The sequence below is a fragment of the Clarias gariepinus genome, chromosome 1, assembly GCF_024256425.1.
Source record: "Clarias gariepinus isolate MV-2021 ecotype Netherlands chromosome 1, CGAR_prim_01v2, whole genome shotgun sequence".
In the NCBI taxonomy this organism is placed as follows: Eukaryota; Metazoa; Chordata; class Actinopteri; order Siluriformes; family Clariidae; genus Clarias; species Clarias gariepinus.
The window spans coordinates 47,876,065-47,894,515 of NC_071100.1; the positions used below are offsets into that span (position 1 = coordinate 47,876,065).

General features: G+C 36.9%; 2 protein-coding genes across 2 annotated transcripts in view; both read right to left on the bottom strand.

The window, feature by feature from the left end:
• cdc73 (cell division cycle 73, Paf1/RNA polymerase II complex component, homolog (S. cerevisiae)) overlaps positions 1-3,953 on the bottom strand; it is a 33,276-nt gene extending 29,323 nt beyond the window's left edge. Inside the window, exon 1 of the mRNA XM_053499012.1 lies at positions 3,785-3,953. Coding sequence (XP_053354987.1) covers positions 3,785-3,915 — 131 coding nt within the window. The 5' untranslated portion in view covers positions 3,916-3,953. The remainder of the gene's footprint in view (positions 1-3,784) is intronic.
• Positions 3,954-5,674: 1,721 nt separating this feature from the next.
• ro60 (Ro60, Y RNA binding protein) lies at positions 5,675-16,401 on the bottom strand. The gene is made up of 9 exons (XM_053497528.1): positions 16,314-16,401; positions 11,904-12,478; positions 11,583-11,803; positions 11,244-11,390; positions 9,853-9,990; positions 9,644-9,760; positions 8,500-8,616; positions 7,751-7,897; positions 5,675-7,650 (listed from the first exon to the last, which is right to left on the bottom strand). Exons 2-9 carry the CDS (start codon positions 12,466-12,468, stop codon positions 7,498-7,500), a joined length of 1,605 nt encoding a protein of 534 aa, XP_053353503.1. The 5' UTR covers positions 12,469-12,478; positions 16,314-16,401; the 3' UTR covers positions 5,675-7,497.
• Positions 16,402-18,451: the final 2,050 nt, after the last annotated feature.

The window sequence follows — 18,451 nt, forward strand, 5'->3', positions numbered from 1 at the left end:
TCCAATTAAAACCTCAAACAGTTAAAGCATCCGATAACGGGAATAAACGCGTGACAAGTGTTGTCGCAGGGATAACCTTTTAAAAAACATTAGATTCACATTTTATGCATCTTAAGCCAGAAAATTAAATGACAGTGCTGTGAATAAGTATTTGCCCCCTCTACTGAATTTTTAATTTTTGCACATTTCTCACACTTAAATGATTCAGATCGGCAAAACTATTTTAATATCACAAAAAGATAACCAGAGTAAATTAAAAAAGCAGTTTTTAAAACAATGATTTTATTTATTAAGTAAAAAATACTGGTCTTAAAATAATAATTTTTTTTTTTTTTTAATGACTAAAACTGACTGGCCCTGTGTATAAAAGTAATCACCCCCTAAACCTGATAACAGGGTGTTCCATTCTTGGCGACAACAACTACAGTTAAGCGTTTGCAATAAGTGACGATGCATCTCTCGCAACGCTGTGGAGGAATTTTGGCTCGCTCCTCTTTGCAGAATAGTTTTAATTCAGTCAACATTGGAGGGTTTTCGAGCATAAACGTAATAAGTTCTCAATCGGATTAGGGATTAGAGTCCAGACTTTGACTAAGCCACTTCAAAACCTTAATTCTTTCCCCCCCCTCATCCATTCAGAGGTGGACTTGCTGGTGTTTTTCAGATCATTGTCCTGCTGCGTAAACCAAGTGCACTTAAGGTCACAAACTGCTAGCTGGACATTCTCCTTCAGGATTTTCTGGTAGAGAGCAGAATTCATGGTTCCATAAATTATGGCAAAAGGTCCAGATTCTAAAGTTGTAAATCAGCCCCAGACCATCACACTACCACCACCATGTGTGACTGTTGGTATGATGTTCTTTTTATAAAACGCGGTGTTTTACACCAGATGTAACGTGACACACGCCTTCCAAAAAGTTTACCTTTTGTCTCATCAATCCACAGAATATTTTTCCGAAAGGTTTGGGGACCATCAAGATGTTTCTTTTGGCAGATGCGAGTCGAGCTTTTGTGGTTTTTTTTGCTTAGCAGTAGCTTTTACCTTGTAACTCTCCCAATGGCTCTCACTGTGTTTCACTGGATTCCTAAAATCTTAGAAATGTCTTTGTAACCCTTTCCAGGCTGATAAATGTCAATTACTTTGTTTCTCATCTGTTCTTGAATTTCTTTGGATTGTGTTGTTTTTTTAAGATCTGTCCCGTGCTTCACTTAGTCAGACAGATTCTACCTAAATTATTTCTTTATTCAACAGGTCTGGGTGTGGCAAGTGAAATTTAACTTATATATACACATATATATATATACATATATATATATATATATATGTTTATTTATTTATTAAACATAGGGTCAGGTAGGTTCTGCAGCTTTGTTCTCTGAATAAATTAAATCATGATTTAAAAAACGCACTTTGTATTTACATGGATTATCTTTGTGTGATATAAAAAACCTGATTGAGCTCAATTATTTAAGTGCGACAAATACGTAAAAAAAATTTTTTAAATCAAGGATACTTTTTCACAGCACTGTACATAATAGGTTATCAATAACTTAAGTTACATTGCCGCTTACAAAAAATTACACTGTTCTAAACTGAACAGTGACACCAGGTAACATCTCCAAGCCTTCTCTTTCACAATCCCTGGCAGAAGCAGGCAAATATCTGGGCTGAAAATCAACCCATTACTTAATGCAAGTCGAAGGAATTAACAGGTGTAAAGAAGGTAATAAATTTAAATTAGTGTCTACTATTGTTAGTACGCGTCACTGACGATAAAAGAGAGCCCACGTACATGTCTGTCTGTCTTTCTGTACAGCAGAACTCTCTGTCTAACCTATTATTACAAAGAAATCACATTCTGTAAGGTTGAGTATCTTAGCCTTGTTTACACTAAGTTGTCCTTCTTTGGTGGTCAGACAAATACACTCCCTGTTCGGTAATCGGAGAGTAAATCACAGATGAGAAATGGAAAAAGTAGATAAAAGGATAAAGATGAAGTTTTGTCTTAAAACCACTCCAGCGTGTTAAAATTCACTTATACCACTTCAGCGCTGTTATTTCAGCCAAAGTAAAAATATAAAGTAATCACAGTAAAAATATTCAGTTTAGCTTTTCTAATTAATATCTAATGGTGCAGGTGTTTGTTTACATTTAGTGAGTAGCGCAATTTTAAGTACAGTGAAAACTCGGATTGCAAGTAATACGGTATGCGAGTGTTCTGCAAGACGGGCAAAGATTTGTAATAATTTTGACTTGAAAAACGAACAAGTCTTGGTTTACGAGGACCGAGTATTATGTATCTCGCGTGTTTCGATGGCGAGCGTCATGTAATTACAACTGAGCCAATGTTTTTTTTTCTCTCTCTCGCGCTGCGGAATTGTGGGTAATCGTCTCTCCTGCTGGGTCTTCGTGCGCGTCTCTCAATGGTTTGAATGGTGCACGTGTAATTTGACAACGAGCCGGTTCACACACACACTCTCTCTGACGTTTTTAGTGTGTGTGTGTGTGTCTGTGCTCGTGTCTGACAATCAGCTGCTCTCTGCTTCACTCACATGCACACACACAAACACTGCACTGTCGTGATTCTTTTCAAAGGTTTATTTGTTTGTTTGTTTTACTTTACAGCAGTGATTCAGTTAGTATGTCCTCACATGAGTGTCATTAACGATGTTCCTTGCTAATTTTTCCGACAAAACCGTCTTTCCGTTAATGTGTGTGTATGTGTGAAATTCAAATAAAAGAGGAGAAAGGTTTAAAGGGGGAGACGGGAGGGGCTGAAAGCTTCACACACACACAGCGCCTGCGCACCTAAACGGAAACATTTATCTGTCGGGATTCATTTAAAGTAAAGTGCAGGCTAATTTGTTTTATTTTTACTTTATATTTTCTATTAATTATTTTTATGTACTTATTTTTTGGGGGCTGTTGAACGAATAATTTGAGTTTCCATTATTTCTAATGGGAAAATTTGCTTTGATTTACAAGTGTTTTAAAATACGAGGCTGCTTCCAAAACGAACTATGCTTGTAATCCAAGGTTCCACTGTAGATCATTAAATCTGCCACATAACATCACTTTTACTCAACATTTTGATTTAATTTATGGTGCAGGTTAAACTCCAGGCAGAGACCTAAGGACTGCAAAAGTCTCATTAAATTCTGTCTGGACAGACATACAGACAGAAAAGAACTGGTTTCCGGTCCTTCAGTGCATAAAACGTAAAGATATCAGTGAAAGAGTGAGTTCTGACCAATGTACAGACAAAATATTTCTTTTTATTTATACAGATTACTAAGAAATTGTAATTTGACCACCATCATCATCATCATCTTTAGAACATGACAAGAGCGTGAGGGGGTCACGTGACACCACGGTGATTTGCGCCGTTAACAACACTGATAAACGAGATTTGGCGTAACATCGCGAGATCTAACGTTGACTTCCAAACGCTTCCTGCCTTTGGATCAAACAGAACAGAGAAATAAAGACTAAAAGTAAAGACAGCAACATTATCCTGAAACACACACAGTGCTCGAGGTACACATTAGTTACATAACTTCTCTTGTGCTTAAGCTCTGAACATGTTTGAAAGTGCTGATAGACATGCCAAAGATCCGCCAGTCACTTACCACCTAAGTAATCGATTTGACCAATTAATAAACTTCCGTACACTTTCACTCTTCATGCTGAACGTAAAACTTGCAGGCTCTGTGCGAGCATGTATCCTGTTAGCTAGCCCGCATAAACAACTCCGCGTTACGCACACGTCGAAGCGCGACTCACCCCCAGATCACGTAGTTCGTTTTAACATCCTTTGGCCAGGAAAACTCCCCAAAGATAACCTCTTCGCCTTTAGCGATGATCTCCTTCTTCTGGATGTTGTACTGTCGCAGCACACTCAGCACGTCCGCCATCTTCCTCTCGCCTTCACGCAGGAATAATGTTGTACTCTCGAAGCCCAGTACAAATACACAGCCGGGCTGTATTCCATACGCTTTACTTGTGTACTCTACATGTGCCCTAATAAAGACGAAACATAGCCGCGTTCTAGAACCTACTTAGTGCCCTAGATGGCTGATTTACACTTACCCGCTGTGAGAGTGACCAACGTAAACGCCTGATTGAAAATAGTCCACACGGCAAATGTAAAAAATAAAAAATAAAGATAAAAACTAACAGAAATCGTATATAAATATTTTTAAAGAACTTGTTGATAGGTTAAATTATACACAAATCTATTTCCAAAAGAAAAGCATATATTAAATAACAGGCATTTATTCAGGCACTCGTTAAGTAGAATACGAGTTGTCTTCTCCCTCGGTTTGGGACACGGCCCACACCCCATGAAGTACACTAGAGTAAAAACTACTACTACAAATAAACTCCAAATACAACCTAGGACATTTTTTCTGACCTTATACAATAAGGAGTGATGGGCTGTGTCTCAAATTATTCCACAATACATAAAGCGCATGCGCACTCATCCAGAACATCCACCAGTGAGGATTCTCACTGGTTTCATCCCAAATGGATCACTATATATAAACTTATATATAAGGTTTTGTCTGTACTGTACGTTGGTCAGAAATTACTTTTTCAATGATATCTTTATGTTTCATACACTGAAGAACCTGAAACCAGTCTCAGAGAAAAAATGTCTGTCCAGCTTATGGTGTCACAGTATCACGCAAAAAACTGTCTGAAAGGATTTTTAATTAATTTAATGAAATCACAAAGTTGAGTAGAAGTGAAGTTATGAGCAGTTTTGTTGCCGGATTATAAACCGCAAGTTTTGACAGCTTCTGGTCCGAATCATTCGTTCGAACGGTTCTTCTCATGAGTCTTCCAGTCCGAGTCGTATGTTCTTTTGAATCTAATGCGCTGCATAGCATCTATGGGAGTCACATGACAAAATAATGAACGACTTGGACTAGAAGACTCAAAGGTAACGACTCATTCCTGTTTCCTGTACATAAGAAAATAAACGAATCACTCTCTGAGACGACCCGTCACGTTAAAGACTTGTTTAAATATAATTAATCGTTCTTGAACGACCCATCACTAGTATTAAGATATCTTCTTGAAGTTTAACCTGCACCATAAGTGAAATCTAAATATTGAGTTAAAGCGATGTTATGAACAGTTTGTGTGCCAGATTCAATAATCTACTTTAAAATAAGCTACTAATGTGCTACTCGCTGACTGTAAACAAACACCTGCAACAATAGATATTAATTAGAAAAGATAAACTAAATATTTTTACTAATATTAGTTCATATTTTCACCACGGAAATGTTATAAATAAATTTTCTTTAAGAAGAAAAACATGTATCCTATGTGGTACACTTACAGGGAGAGTGGGATTTCCAGAGGTTTTAAGGACTGCACAGATTTCCTTGTATTCCCTAGAGAAGGTGTGCACCCTACATGTGAGACAGCCACAGATGGCGCACCCGGCTGGTGTTAGGCCTATTTACGCTCTCCAATACCACAGGTGGCAGTATACACCCACGTGGTCTGTGAGGCATATTACTAAATAGGTGGGCTATGGCTAATATTATAGATTTAAAAAATATATAACGCTCTCGTTTACCGCATGTGAAAACAGCCTAAGCTGTGTTAGTGCAGTCACATGACACCTTCAGGGGGGAAAAAAACAATACTGAGGCTATATTTTACTTCAAAAAGAGAAGATTTTATTAAGTGATAAGCCTTCCATAGCGTCATGGTGTCGGCTACAGTGGTTCGATGCCGAACCACCAAATTACATTAAAGGAGAGGTACGAAACAGACTTCTTTACAGTTACAACAATCACAGTGCTTTTCTTTTATTTCCGACAAACTCTACACCCTTGTCTCCTCTTCTCGTCATGGAAACCATCGCTCTAGAGTTAGCTAGATATCTAGCACAGTTATCATAAAAACATCACGGTTCAGTTTTTGCCTCCTGAAACTAAAGTGCTACTTTATCTACATGGGCTTCCCCGATTCACCTTCGGCATCACTTAAAAAGAAAAGAAGAAGTGCATACTGGAGCATTTTAAAAGAAAAAATTGGCACAATTTTTTTTTAACGCCAGCTACTTAGCAAGTCACCATTGCTGGTTAGCCAAGAAAGCGGTCAGATAAGTTTCCATGAAAACAGGATATATCTGCAACTTGGGGGGATGGGCTGCTGAATCAACAGACGGTTGCTAGCATCACAGGATTTAGCGTCTAGCTAATTAGAATGTTAGATATTGCTCATTTCCAACTTTAGTCTAAAAAAAATTTTTTAAATAGTAACAATCAATGTAAATACATGAAGATGTTCCCACACTGACTGACATTTCACACTCCCAGAGTCCATATAGGCGGAGCTTCTCACCCAATGTAAAATGGACTTAGCGCCAATTAGCTAGCGTTGTCAGAGTTACATCTTCACATTAAATAAAGTTGTAGTCAAATAAACCACAGTTGCTAAACAGTTGATAACAACAAAAGGATTTACTTTGTAACCATTAAGCACTACTTTCCGCCTGTAAGAAAGAAATTATACAAAAGAAAGCAAATGATGCAAGTTTGCAATTGGCTAGCTTAAGCCCCGCCCATTCTGGACAAGAACTGCAGATCACACGGGATGGATAAAAAAAAGTGCACGAATATCGTAAACTCACAAACACACGTGGTTTAAATAAACTCAGTAACATCAACTTTAAAAAACTTTTTTACTTTAAGCAAAATAATAAGAGTGATGATTATTAAAAGAGAAAAAGAAAATTAATGGTATGTTTTTCTCGAGCACTTCATTCGACTTTGGGTTTAAATGTTTGATGCTGCCAACTGTTACATGTTTTTTTCTCTCTCGGTCTATGAAGTAAATGTTAGTGTAAATTGTTTTGTGCGTTTCTTTATTTTCATTCTTTAATTATTTCTATTAGCTTGAAATTCCAACAAAGAGATTTCAGGTTTGGGAGAAGAAAAAAAAAAATCATTAAATAATAAAAAGAAATAGCAAAAAAAAAAAAAACACCACACACTGGATAAACTTATATTAAAAAATAAAAAATTAAATTAAATAAAAATTTATGTATGCATATCATAAATTACTACTGTTATTATTATTTTTATTGATGTTTCTTTCTTTTTTTGCTTTCTCTTTTAATTTTTACGTCGAAATAACCGTCTCGTTCAGGAAATGTTTCAAACAACTTTTTCATTCGTTAACCTACAATCACTTGTTAGCTTCCTAGCTTACCTAAAAAGTAGATTTCTTGCTACATCCTATGGTCACATGACTACATACAGAAGTTTCCCAATACCAAAAAATATATATATATATTTCATAAAAAAGAATGTAGTGCTACAGCGCTGTTTAAAGCGCTATGATGAAATTAGACGTTCTCCGCATTTCCGAGTGAAATTTCCATCCAGCCTGCTGGGAAAAAAACCCCACAGAAACACGTGAACTGTTTTATTTCTTGCTCCCTGTGCGGCGTTTCCTGTCGTGCACCCTTCTCAGATGACGTCCGTGATAAAGTCGCGGATGACGTCGGCGGCGTGCGAGTCGAACCCGCAGATGTCCAGCATGCCGCGATCGTCCGGGTCGACCGTGCTGAGGCTGTTGGTCGTCATGCTGCAGACAACCAGCTTCGAAAACAGGCCGGTTTTCTTTTCGATTTTACAAAAAATAAAAAAAAATAAAAAATCTTTTTAATTTTTAGTTAAATTTTACTTTTATGTTATTGATTTTATTTAAACCGTCTCCTACCTGTCTGTATGTCCTGAGCGCCTCCACAGGATTGAACCTCCCGGGCCAGGTTTCGTTGTTGGTGAAAATAATAAACACGTCCACCTTTTTGTCATTTTCCGAGGCCCAGGTTATCGGCAGGGCACAGTCCGTACAACTGCTGCACACCTACACCGGACAGGAAGTAAGATAAAAAGCTTTATTAAACACATTCCCTAACTCCCTAATTCACCTAACTTCATTAGTTTAGCACAATCAGAAAGTTGCCATGTATCCTTTACATGAAAAAAAGTTTATAAGTTTGAACCTCTTGCTTTAAAATCAGGCGCGTTAGGAAAATAACGACTTCCCCGACTTACAAACAAGTTCTGTTTGTAAGTCGGATTTGTTCCTAAGTCGGACAAAGTGAGTCTTATACGCCTTTGACATAAATATGTGTTTAAATAATGTAAAGCATATTCAAAGTTGTGTTATTTAGATCAACTTCAAGTCAAGTTAAAAAGGACCAGAAAATACAAACTGAAGATTTCTTTTGTTCTGTTCAATGTTACATGATTTCACATAAAGGAACTTAAAAATGATTTAAAAAAACAGATCTGTATAAAGGCAAGAACAAAACAAGAACCACATATTGTATTGAACTGATATCTGCTTTCTGATTCAGGGAAACTCGCACAAGTTCTGAATCGTCCTTTCGTTTAGCAGTTGCTCCTAAATTAAAGTTTTTTTTTTTTTTTAACAACACTGCGTTGGCATGGAGATACAGCCACCTGCACTAGCTGCATGGTTATTTGGAGAAGAGACGACTCGGGTGGGACGGTGCAGGGGACGACGGCCCCTTCGGAAAACAGCAGGATGTCGGCGTTCGGTTCGCTTCGCACGATCACCTTTAATGGGAAATAAAAAGGCAAAAAAAAAGTGAAGTGAAGATCTGCTTCATTGTAAGCTCTCTGACTAAATGTTAACATAAAAAAATTATAATAATTTTATTAAAGGTAAAGTTTGTGTAAATTAGTTAAGTCTTCTGGCATTAAGAAATGCTGTTCAGAAATCACTCGTATTCTTTATACAAATCATGTTTGAAGTATACAATAAAAACAAATATAAAAAGGATGAAGCAAACGACTCAGGAATCGCGACTCATATAAATCACGTTCAAGAATGAATCAAATGATCCACCTTCTTTACACAAGTCATCTAAATCTTGTTGTAATTTATATCTTTATCCTGTTAGTCGTGTCCTTTATAGGAATCATATTCTTTATACGGGTTAAATGAATCGTGTTTGGGATATGAATCAAATGGCTCTGTGTTCAAGAATCAATCATAATGAATCAGTTTCTTCATACTATCGTATCAATCTTGTTCTTTATATCAAGAACTACATGAATACTTATTAAATAGATTCTTCATATTAACCATATTTGCACAACTTAGATTCAATCAAAATTGTGCTTTCTATATAAAATCACATGCATCATATTCGAGAATCAATTGTATGAATCACATTCTTTATACAAACCACACAGAGCTATATGAATCCTATTCATTGTGTTCTTTAGACCATGAATAATATATGTATACAAATATGACTCAGTCCGTACACAAATAACAAGAATCGTATTCTTTATAAAAGTTGTTTGAATCATTTTTAGGATGTGAATCATTTGAATCATGTTCAGGAATCAATCATATGAATCCCATCTTTTAAACAAATTATATTCTTTATACAGACTATAAAGGTTTCACTCTTTTATGTGAACTGTATAAATTATGTCCGTTATACGAATCACATTTAAACGAATCGTTTAGAATCACATGAATCATATTAAGGATCCGAATCATTCCGTGCGTATATAACAGGTTTAGCCGGTTAAACCTACGGATGAGGCATTATGGGGTAAGAACCCTCACCATGCTCATGGCGGCGGCTACGGTCACGGTGCTGACGAGGCTCCCGAGAGTGACGCTGCCGAGTCGAGAGCTGACGTCCACTCCGACTACGAGGCGCTTTCCTGTGGACTCGACGTTCTGGGGAGGGAGAAGAGAGAGGAGACAGGACACAAACGTCACACGCTGACGAACGTCTCATGGTCTCTACGTTGTATTTTGTGACAACTCACCGCCAGACATCTGCAGAAGGCGGAGTCTAGGGCCTGAACGACGTCCCTGTTCGGCTTCCACTTGACCTTCCCTCGTTTGGCGTGACCGCGCTTGTAGCTCTCAGCCGCCAGGAGGACGCAGAGCGGGTGGAGTTTAGCCTGGAAGAGATGACAACAGACACGCCCACCGAAGTGTTTAAGAATTATTATACTGTATATAATAATATAACACACCATAATTCACTCATCAGAAGATTTGTCCTTTAGTACTTTAGTTTTTTTTTTTTTTTTTGGGTAAATAAGCATTTTTAAACTCAAATATCTAAAAATAAACTTTAAATGAATAAAGTTAAATGAAGTAAAAAATTATTAAATTTTAATAAATAATTCGTCCAAATAGTTTTTAAACAAATATCAGCTAAATAAATTTCACACATTCATTTTGTTAATAAACATTATATAAAATAAATAATTATAGAATGAATCAATTTTATTTAATAATAAAAAGCATTAACTTTTTTCTTCTCTTAAGGGGATACAAATTCAAACTTTGATAATTATTTTATAAACTTTGATGTTTGTTCAAAATTTAATCTCCATTCATTTTATTTAAAGATTTCAGAAAAATGTATTTTACGTGTGTACGTTAAAATGAAAAGAAAAAAATAAAGTCACTATAAGCAAATAGAATGTGTTTTATATAGACACTAAAATAATTCAACACACTTGACGCTGACCCTGTGGACACGCCCATCTCTGGCAGCCGCTGATGAATATTAATGAGTATGCAAATGCATTTCTTTGTGTCCGCCATGATGGTTATTTTGAAGAAAATTATAATTCTTGTATAATAATAAAAGTCTCAGGTCATGTGATCTCAATGCCGTGGAAGAGAGGCTGGCCCTAATTAGCATACTAAAATTAAGGGATACACAAAAAAATATATATATATATATATAGAGAGAGAGAGAGAGATGTTCGAGGTCGAGACAATAACAGTATCACTTGTAATTTTTATGAATATTTTTCTTATTTATTGTGTACTCGTACAGTCTGAATTTTTATTATAATTGTATATTAAAAATGTCTTAACAATATATTAACTTGCTTCGTAGAAAGTATATATTTTGTAGAAAATTATTTCTTAGTAAATGTAAGCGCTCTTACTTATATTTCATTTAATTTTTTCTTTTAATTAAAATTTTTTTCAATGCTTAATTTTTAAGGTTTTATTTATATATAGATAAATTTTTTTGTGCAAATTTATACTATATATATATTAACATCTCATTTGTCGTTTTTGAAAAATGTAAAATTACATAAAGTCAAATAAAGTCTATAGTGATGATGATGATTATTATTATTATTGTTTTTTATTATTATTATATTATTATTATTATTATTGTTCTTGCCTTGAGTAGAGCGTGCTCATCCTGAATCCTCTCACACACGGCGGCCGTGTCAGCGCTTCCCGAGCTCAGGAGTTTATCCGCAGTCATCTTCCCCAGGTGTGTGAGCAGCGTGGAGACGGGCATCTCCTTCAGCAGGGCTTTCCACACCTTCACACCGACACACAATAAACATTACACACCTTATTTTAATCTGTCTGTCCTTATGCGTATCCATCCTTCCATCGTCCATACAAATGTCTCTCACTCTCGCTGTCTGTGACATTAGTGCCTCTCTGTCTCTCCCCACCCTCCCCAGCTTTTTGTCCCTCTGTCACTCTCTCCGTGTGTTTGTCCTCTCACCTCTCGAGACTTCAGGTGTTTAGCGAGGACGTGCTCTCTCTCCAGTTTGTGCTCCTCGATCAGATGCGCCACCTCCAGCTCGTCGCTCGAGTGCTTGACCTTCTCCACGGCCTCCAGGAACAAAAACACCTTCATCACATCCTCCGTCTTCTCTCTGTCTGCATACGTCTCCTGCACCACCTTCCAGCCTTTAGTCACGTATTTACTCACCAGAGCGATGGCTGCAAACGGAAGAATATGACAAATGACAAAACTTCCTTATTATTATAACGTTTCTGCAAAAATATGACTTACATCATCGTCTAATCGAATAGTCCTGACCTTCACTCGCCGGTTTCAGGTGCGCCAGCCGGAACAGGTCCTGATGAGACCAGCCTCCTCTCCGTTTACACTTGGTGACATCGCGTGCCAGGCCCAGCGCGTCACGTCCATTGTACCAGCCCGCCACGGCTTTCCTCAGCGCCCGCCCCCACATGCCGCGCTGCCCGGCGCCGCTCAGCTCCTTCTTATACTGGATGAAGCTGAACAGCTCGCCCGGAGATGCGCACACCTCTCTGAGGACCGCGTATGCCGCTCGCTTGGCCTCTGCGTCTGGGTGCTGCGAGATTACGGCCAGGGCAAACAGGGCGGGGCCTGAGCTTCTGACTCCACCCCTCAGACTCACGCTGCGCACCTCTTGCACCGCGTCGCCGCCTCGTCCGGCTTCGAGCAAACCGATCAGAGAGGAGGCGTGCTCGAGGCACAGACTCCTCGGCTCGCGCGACCTGTAGGTGTCGCTCTCGGAGCCGTAGCACAGGAAGCGGCGCAGACGCACTTCCTCCGGGATTCTAACTGCTTCAGTCGTGCGGTTTGATGCTTCCTGCTCTGGCGGGGACGACGGATCCATAGCGCCGGGTCTTAAAAACAATGCAGGGTGATTATCAGATCATTTTAAAAATCCATAAAAGTACTCGTTGCCACAACTTTTCCCATTTATTTTAAATCATATAATACAGCTGCACAACACAACTTTCTTTTCACTACCAGGAAATGCGCATCTGAGATTTGAGAATTTCATTACTGTATATTTTGGCGCATACCATATATCCTGATTTTTACCCTGCCTTCGTTGTGCGACCGAATCAGCTTGTAACTGCGGTTGTATTTAATGACTCGGGATAAAATGTGCCAAGTCATGTTTTTTTGGTCATGTCCCAAACCGTCTGACTTTCAGGGGAGAGTGTTTAGTTGGCAATTTTTTTTTTGTTGTTTTTTTTTTACCAAAATCTGTTAAACTGACTTGATTTTTTAAATCCCTTGATGGCAATTTTTTTTTTTTTTTCCCCAGAATCTGTTAAACTGACAGGATTGCTTTGGGAACTTTATTATTAAGATGACTTTTTTTCCTAACACACTGGAACTCCCTACCTATCGCCAGTAGAACACTTAAGACTTTTAAAATGCTTTTCATTTCAAAAAAGGCCAGGGCCCGTATTCACAAAGCTATCCTAGCTTGAAAAGACCTAGTTGGGAGTTCTAAACTAAAAGTGATTTAGGAAACTTTTCAGAGCAACTGAAAAGGAAAGTACAAAAACCTTTATCCTAGTGAGGTTGACCCCGTTGCCAGGGATGATGTAGCAATTCAAGGACTGTGATTGGTTGATAAAAAATAACCTCTGACCTCTGTAAAGGTCTTGAAATGGGCTCTTTGAGAATATATCATAATAGAATAGACAGTGAAATTGTTAATGTTTGTAAATGAAGAAATTGTATAATCATAACTTCAGGCTACTTTATGCAAAGTTTCTGTTATAGACTAAATAATTTAAAGTTAATTAAACAGACAAATGTTGAAAATGTATCTACTTTAAAAGCAACTAATTTCCACACAGAAGTTACTATATTTAAGTTCTTAAATTTATTTACCACACTGATTTTATTATTTTTGATCCATTTTATATTGATGGAAGCGAAATGACTCAGCTTTTACCAATTTACATGATTGCAGGACAGTGTGTTTAAGTTGCACCTTTAAATGGTATGTAGTCAACAATCCAAGAAAGATGGAAGGAAGTAAAACAACAAGAAAACCAAATTGGACAGAAAAGCAGTGTGTACTTTAAGCTTTATGTTTAGTGTTTGGAGAATATTTCTTCTTCCCGCAATTTTGTCCTCTGCTATAGAAAGTCTTCAGCCTCTTAAAAGTCCTCCTCTCTACTCTTAATTTTTTTACCTTAGGAGCTGTTTTAGGGCTAAGATGTTTTGTGAATCATTTTTATTTTTTACTAAGATTTAGTCCTAAATTTAAGGGGAAATTCTAGGAAAATGTCATAATTCTAAGAATTTTTTTTTTATTTCGTCACTAAGAGAAACTTTTAGGCTTAAGAATCTTTGTGAATACAGGCCATGATTTGCAATGAGGCAGAAACAATATATTTTCAGTCTTTCCTGAAATACTTTAAAAAGATAAACGTGCTATAATGCACTTATATATTTTACTTATATAATTACTTATTCATTACCATACAATTATTCCCATAAGCTACTCCTTTTTTTATTGTTGTTATAGTTAAAATATATAAATAAGATTTTAAAAGCCAAGGGATGTGACATCATTACACCATTATATCATGCTTTACTTTATCACTCAACATGAATAAACCTCCATAAACAAAGCAATGTTAATATTATCATTCAAATAAAGTCACTTTATCTTTCTAAGTGCCGTCTAAACGGTATTGATCACATGTCATTGTTACTTGATGGTTCACATTCTGTACTTATACAGAAACATTTCATAAACAAATACAAAATTTCTTTTAGAGAATTTGAATCAGTGATTAATGCTATTTCAAGTGTCTCATCTCATACAAACATCCTATGTTCCTAACTAGTTTAAAGAAAATCACTTTAAAATATTACACTGTATTTACCCTGTTAATTCTGTAATTTAGTAAAAAGTATATAGACACTGTGGATCCGTGTACTGTACATACTACAACCAACAGAAAATATATATTCCTCATCTTTTTTTTGTGGTATTTGTGGTATGGGACAAACTTTCTGGTGGTAACTTGAAAATTTTAAAATAAAAATGTATTTATGAACCTTATAATTTCATATTAAGGAATAGCATGTGATATATGGCTGAAATAGATGACGTATAATCTTTTTTTCCTGCCACAGTAACTAAATATTTTTTAAAAATGGTCAACTAATTTTTTGGTACGAAACTGAAATTTTAAAAGGTATCTGAAACCTCTTGCACTTGTTAAATCTTATAAAGAAACAATGAATCTTTTTTGTTATTGTCTGAATGTTTAGATTTAATCAGTGATTTTTTTTTCTTCCTGTTTTCTTTTTTTTAAAGTAATATACGTGCTCAGCGGTATCTCAGCATACAAAATTTTTTGCCTTAAAAACTAAAATCTTGCAAAAAAATTTGCCTCTGGCTATAAAGCATTTTTGGCAAACGAGCGACGAAACTGAACGGCATCTAAGTCGCATGTACATCGTTCAAACTTGTTTGCCTCAGGAGAAAGCCAAGTGAAGCAAGTTTACATATTTATTTATTTATTTTTTTTGCCTTTTGTGCAATATTTAGAAAAGACATAGCACCAGGGGTAGCAAGAATGTTAGCAAGAAGAAAACGGAGATGCTTTCAGTTTGTTTTTTAAAGCAGCCAGTGCCAAGAGGAATCATAAATTAAGGTTAAGTAAAGTTTAACTTTATCTATTTATTTCATATTATACTTAATTTACATGTCATTTCTAAATGATTTGATTGTTTTTATATGCAAAAATATGATGATAGTGTTGGAAATGGGTAATATTGGTAATATTTTTGTTTGGCTGGAACGGATTCTATGCAGTCACATTATTTCCTGTGGAAAAATGCGTTTCACAATACGAAATTTCATCTTAAGGACTCGCCTCCAGAAACTCGTATACCGAGGTACCGCTGTTTATGTTTGCTAGTCTATTGGTTGTATTTATTAATTTATTTATTAGTTTGCTTAGACTGTACATCTTCTATTTGTTTGTTTGATTTAATTGTGGTTAGTTAATCATATAATTCAAGTTTTTCAGGACTCCACCTGAATCTTTTATTCTTTTAATACTGTAATTGTAATTTATATTATTAATAACAAAAACAACAACAATAATAATAAGCATACCACTAATAATAATAATAATAATAGGAAGAAGAATAAATGACAATAAATAATGGAAAATATTTATTTGATATAAATACATCTCCAGGAAGGGAATTTAAGTGAGTTGTTAATTTACTTCTAGATATTTATTATGAATAATAAATAAATAAATAAATAAATAAGCTAGAATAAACTCTACATGCTAGCATTCTTGATTAGCATATTTTCTCTTCCCAGAAAACAAATCAGATCCTGGGTTTTAGCACGACATTCCTGATTATTATTATTATTTGAATTATTATTTTTGTTATTATTATTGTGTAGAATAACTTTCCCTTTTTTTGGCATTCATTTAAACGCTTAAAACAGAAACCAAAGCCGGTTTGTTTGCATTCCATCAATCCCTCAGTGACTCCTAGCTTAGCCTAGCCTAGCCTAGCATCCTGAGTCACTTCCGAATCGGTTCTACCTGCTAAAAGCCTCAGAGGTTCAAGTGTTTGTGTGTTTGTTTTTATCCCGAGTCATTAAATACAACCGGATTTCCACCTCAAATTGTTTAAAAGTTAGATATAAAATTAAACTTGCTGGTTTCTTACCGAGGTCTTCAGCCAAACTCTGGAAGAAAAATGAATCCCGGGAAGAGTCGATTCTTCGAACGCAGCCACAATCGACTCGGAGTCGACTCTGAAGCTTCAAAACATTCAAGATTCATTCTGTTTAAACTAAAAGGCGTCGTACACACCTAATTAGTGTCACAGTTTTACGGTTTAGTCTGCATCCAGGTCACACACCTCATCATGTATCCTGTCCTCGCAGTTATTTTTGGAATCTCTTTATGTGAATCGCTCACCATCGGAGTCGACTCCGAATCACAGCAGGACTCGGGCAGAGCTGCGAAGCAGATAGGCGGGTCGTGTTCCAATCCGCGCGCTATCGCGTCCTAACTCGGCTCGTGCTTGGAATTCCGGACGCGTTTGGAATACAGTTGGGGTGAGCGTGCGTGTGTGGTGGCGTGTGGTGGCCACAAGGTGGCAGCAAAAACAAACGAACTAAAACATTGTGCGTCCTACAAAGAGTTTGTAGAACTAGATAAAGGTTTAAAGTTTAAGGGTTTTTCTTTTTAAATTAATATCTATTGGTGCAGGCGTGTACATTTAGCAAGTAGCTCATTATACCCCTATCTCACCTATGCGGTTTGACTCACGGTGAGATGCGGAGTTAGGCACCGTGAGGCGCCGCGATTGCCCGTCGACGCTCCGCGAAGTTCTGTAAGGATCGCCAGCTTCCGCAAAAAAATTAAACATGTAGAATAACTTTTATTCTATAAATTAAACATGTTTAATTTTTCGCACGGAAAGATGAAAATGTACAAAAACTCGCGGTGAATCATGATGAACCGTACTTATGGCCACCGCGCGAAACTGATAGATAAGAAAGATATCATTGAACGAGTGAGTTCTCACCAATGTACAGACAAAACCTTTTCATTATATTTATAAAGATACAAAATAAACCTTGATTAAGCTTTTTGAAGTTGGCGCTGTTGCATCAGTGTCTCAGCTGATTCATGCTATAGTTATCCATCAATCCATCCATTCATTCATCTAGAAACCTCTGTAGTCCAACTAGGCACCGTTGGATTTATTCCCATTTTTAAGACTGTGGTAGGACCTCCGGTCAACACTCACACACTCATTCACACACTACGGGCAGTTGGGGAACGCAATACTACAGTTAAGATAAATGCTAATCTTACCGTTTTTAACAAAATGATTATTTTTTTTTTTTTGGCTTGAGTGATTTTTTTTTTTCCAGATTAAAAAACTTGGGAACATCCCGCAAAATTACATCACTTGACACTTGGCTTTATCATCGCCATTGTCTATACCGTTTTATCCTGTATTCAGGGTCGCAAGGGGCCTGGATAGGGTGCCAATCCATCACAGGCCACACACACACACACACACACACTACAGGCAATTTGTGAAACCAATTAACCTGTCACCCCAACTGTGTGAGGAAACCAGAGTACGCGGAGGAGACCCACCAAGTACGGGGAGAACCTACTCCATGCACACACACTCCAGGGCAGGAATCAAACCCGGACCCCAGAGGTGCAAGGTGACAGTGATACCCACTATGCCAACGTGCTGCCAACTATGCTAATTCAACCATTTTAAAAATATGTAATGGTAAATGAGTTGCTAAGGAACTCAGCTAATCTAACTAATTTTTTAGTTACAAAACAATATTGTTAATTTCGAGCAAATCACATCTCACCTCATTATTTTCCACAGTCAACAAACTAGCGAGCTGGATGTAAATATATATTTATTTATGACTTGTGCTTGTCAAGAGCTTTTCATCAGCCAAATATCACCACAAGGTCAAAACTGTCAGCTGTGTCATCATTATTTAGACGTGTGGTCCTCACCCAGAAAGAAAATCATGAACACACACACACACACACACACACACACACAGCTCATTAAACTGTAGTTTATATTCTATGCTATGAAATATTAAACAGCTGCAGCAGCATGAATGAAGGTGTCTTGAACAGCTTCATTTTCTCCTTCAAGCATTAACGTAAACAACAAACAGGATGTGTGTGTGTGTGAAGTCATGCTCAAGCCAATGCCGGCGTGTTGACGCTCTAAACAGTTATCTGAAAGTTAAGTCGTGTCAACTGGACTTCTTTTTTAGTTCCGTAGTAACGTTGCACTACTCATTT

What these genes read in the sequence shown, in the direction of transcription:
- ro60 (XM_053497528.1), bottom strand. Translation starts at nt 12,468, where the DNA reads ATGGATCCGTCGTCCCCGCCAGAGCAGGAAGCATCAAACCGCACGACT. An exon ending in CCTTCTGCAGATGTCTGGCG is followed by an intron (nt 9,761 to 9,852) that starts GTGAGTTGTCAC and finishes CTCCCTCCCCAG; the next exon opens with AACGTCGAGTCCACAGGAAA. An exon ending in TAGCCGCCGCCATGAGCATG is followed by an intron (nt 8,617 to 9,643) that starts GTGAGGGTTCTT and finishes TTCCCATTAAAG; the next exon opens with GTGATCGTGCGAAGCGAACC.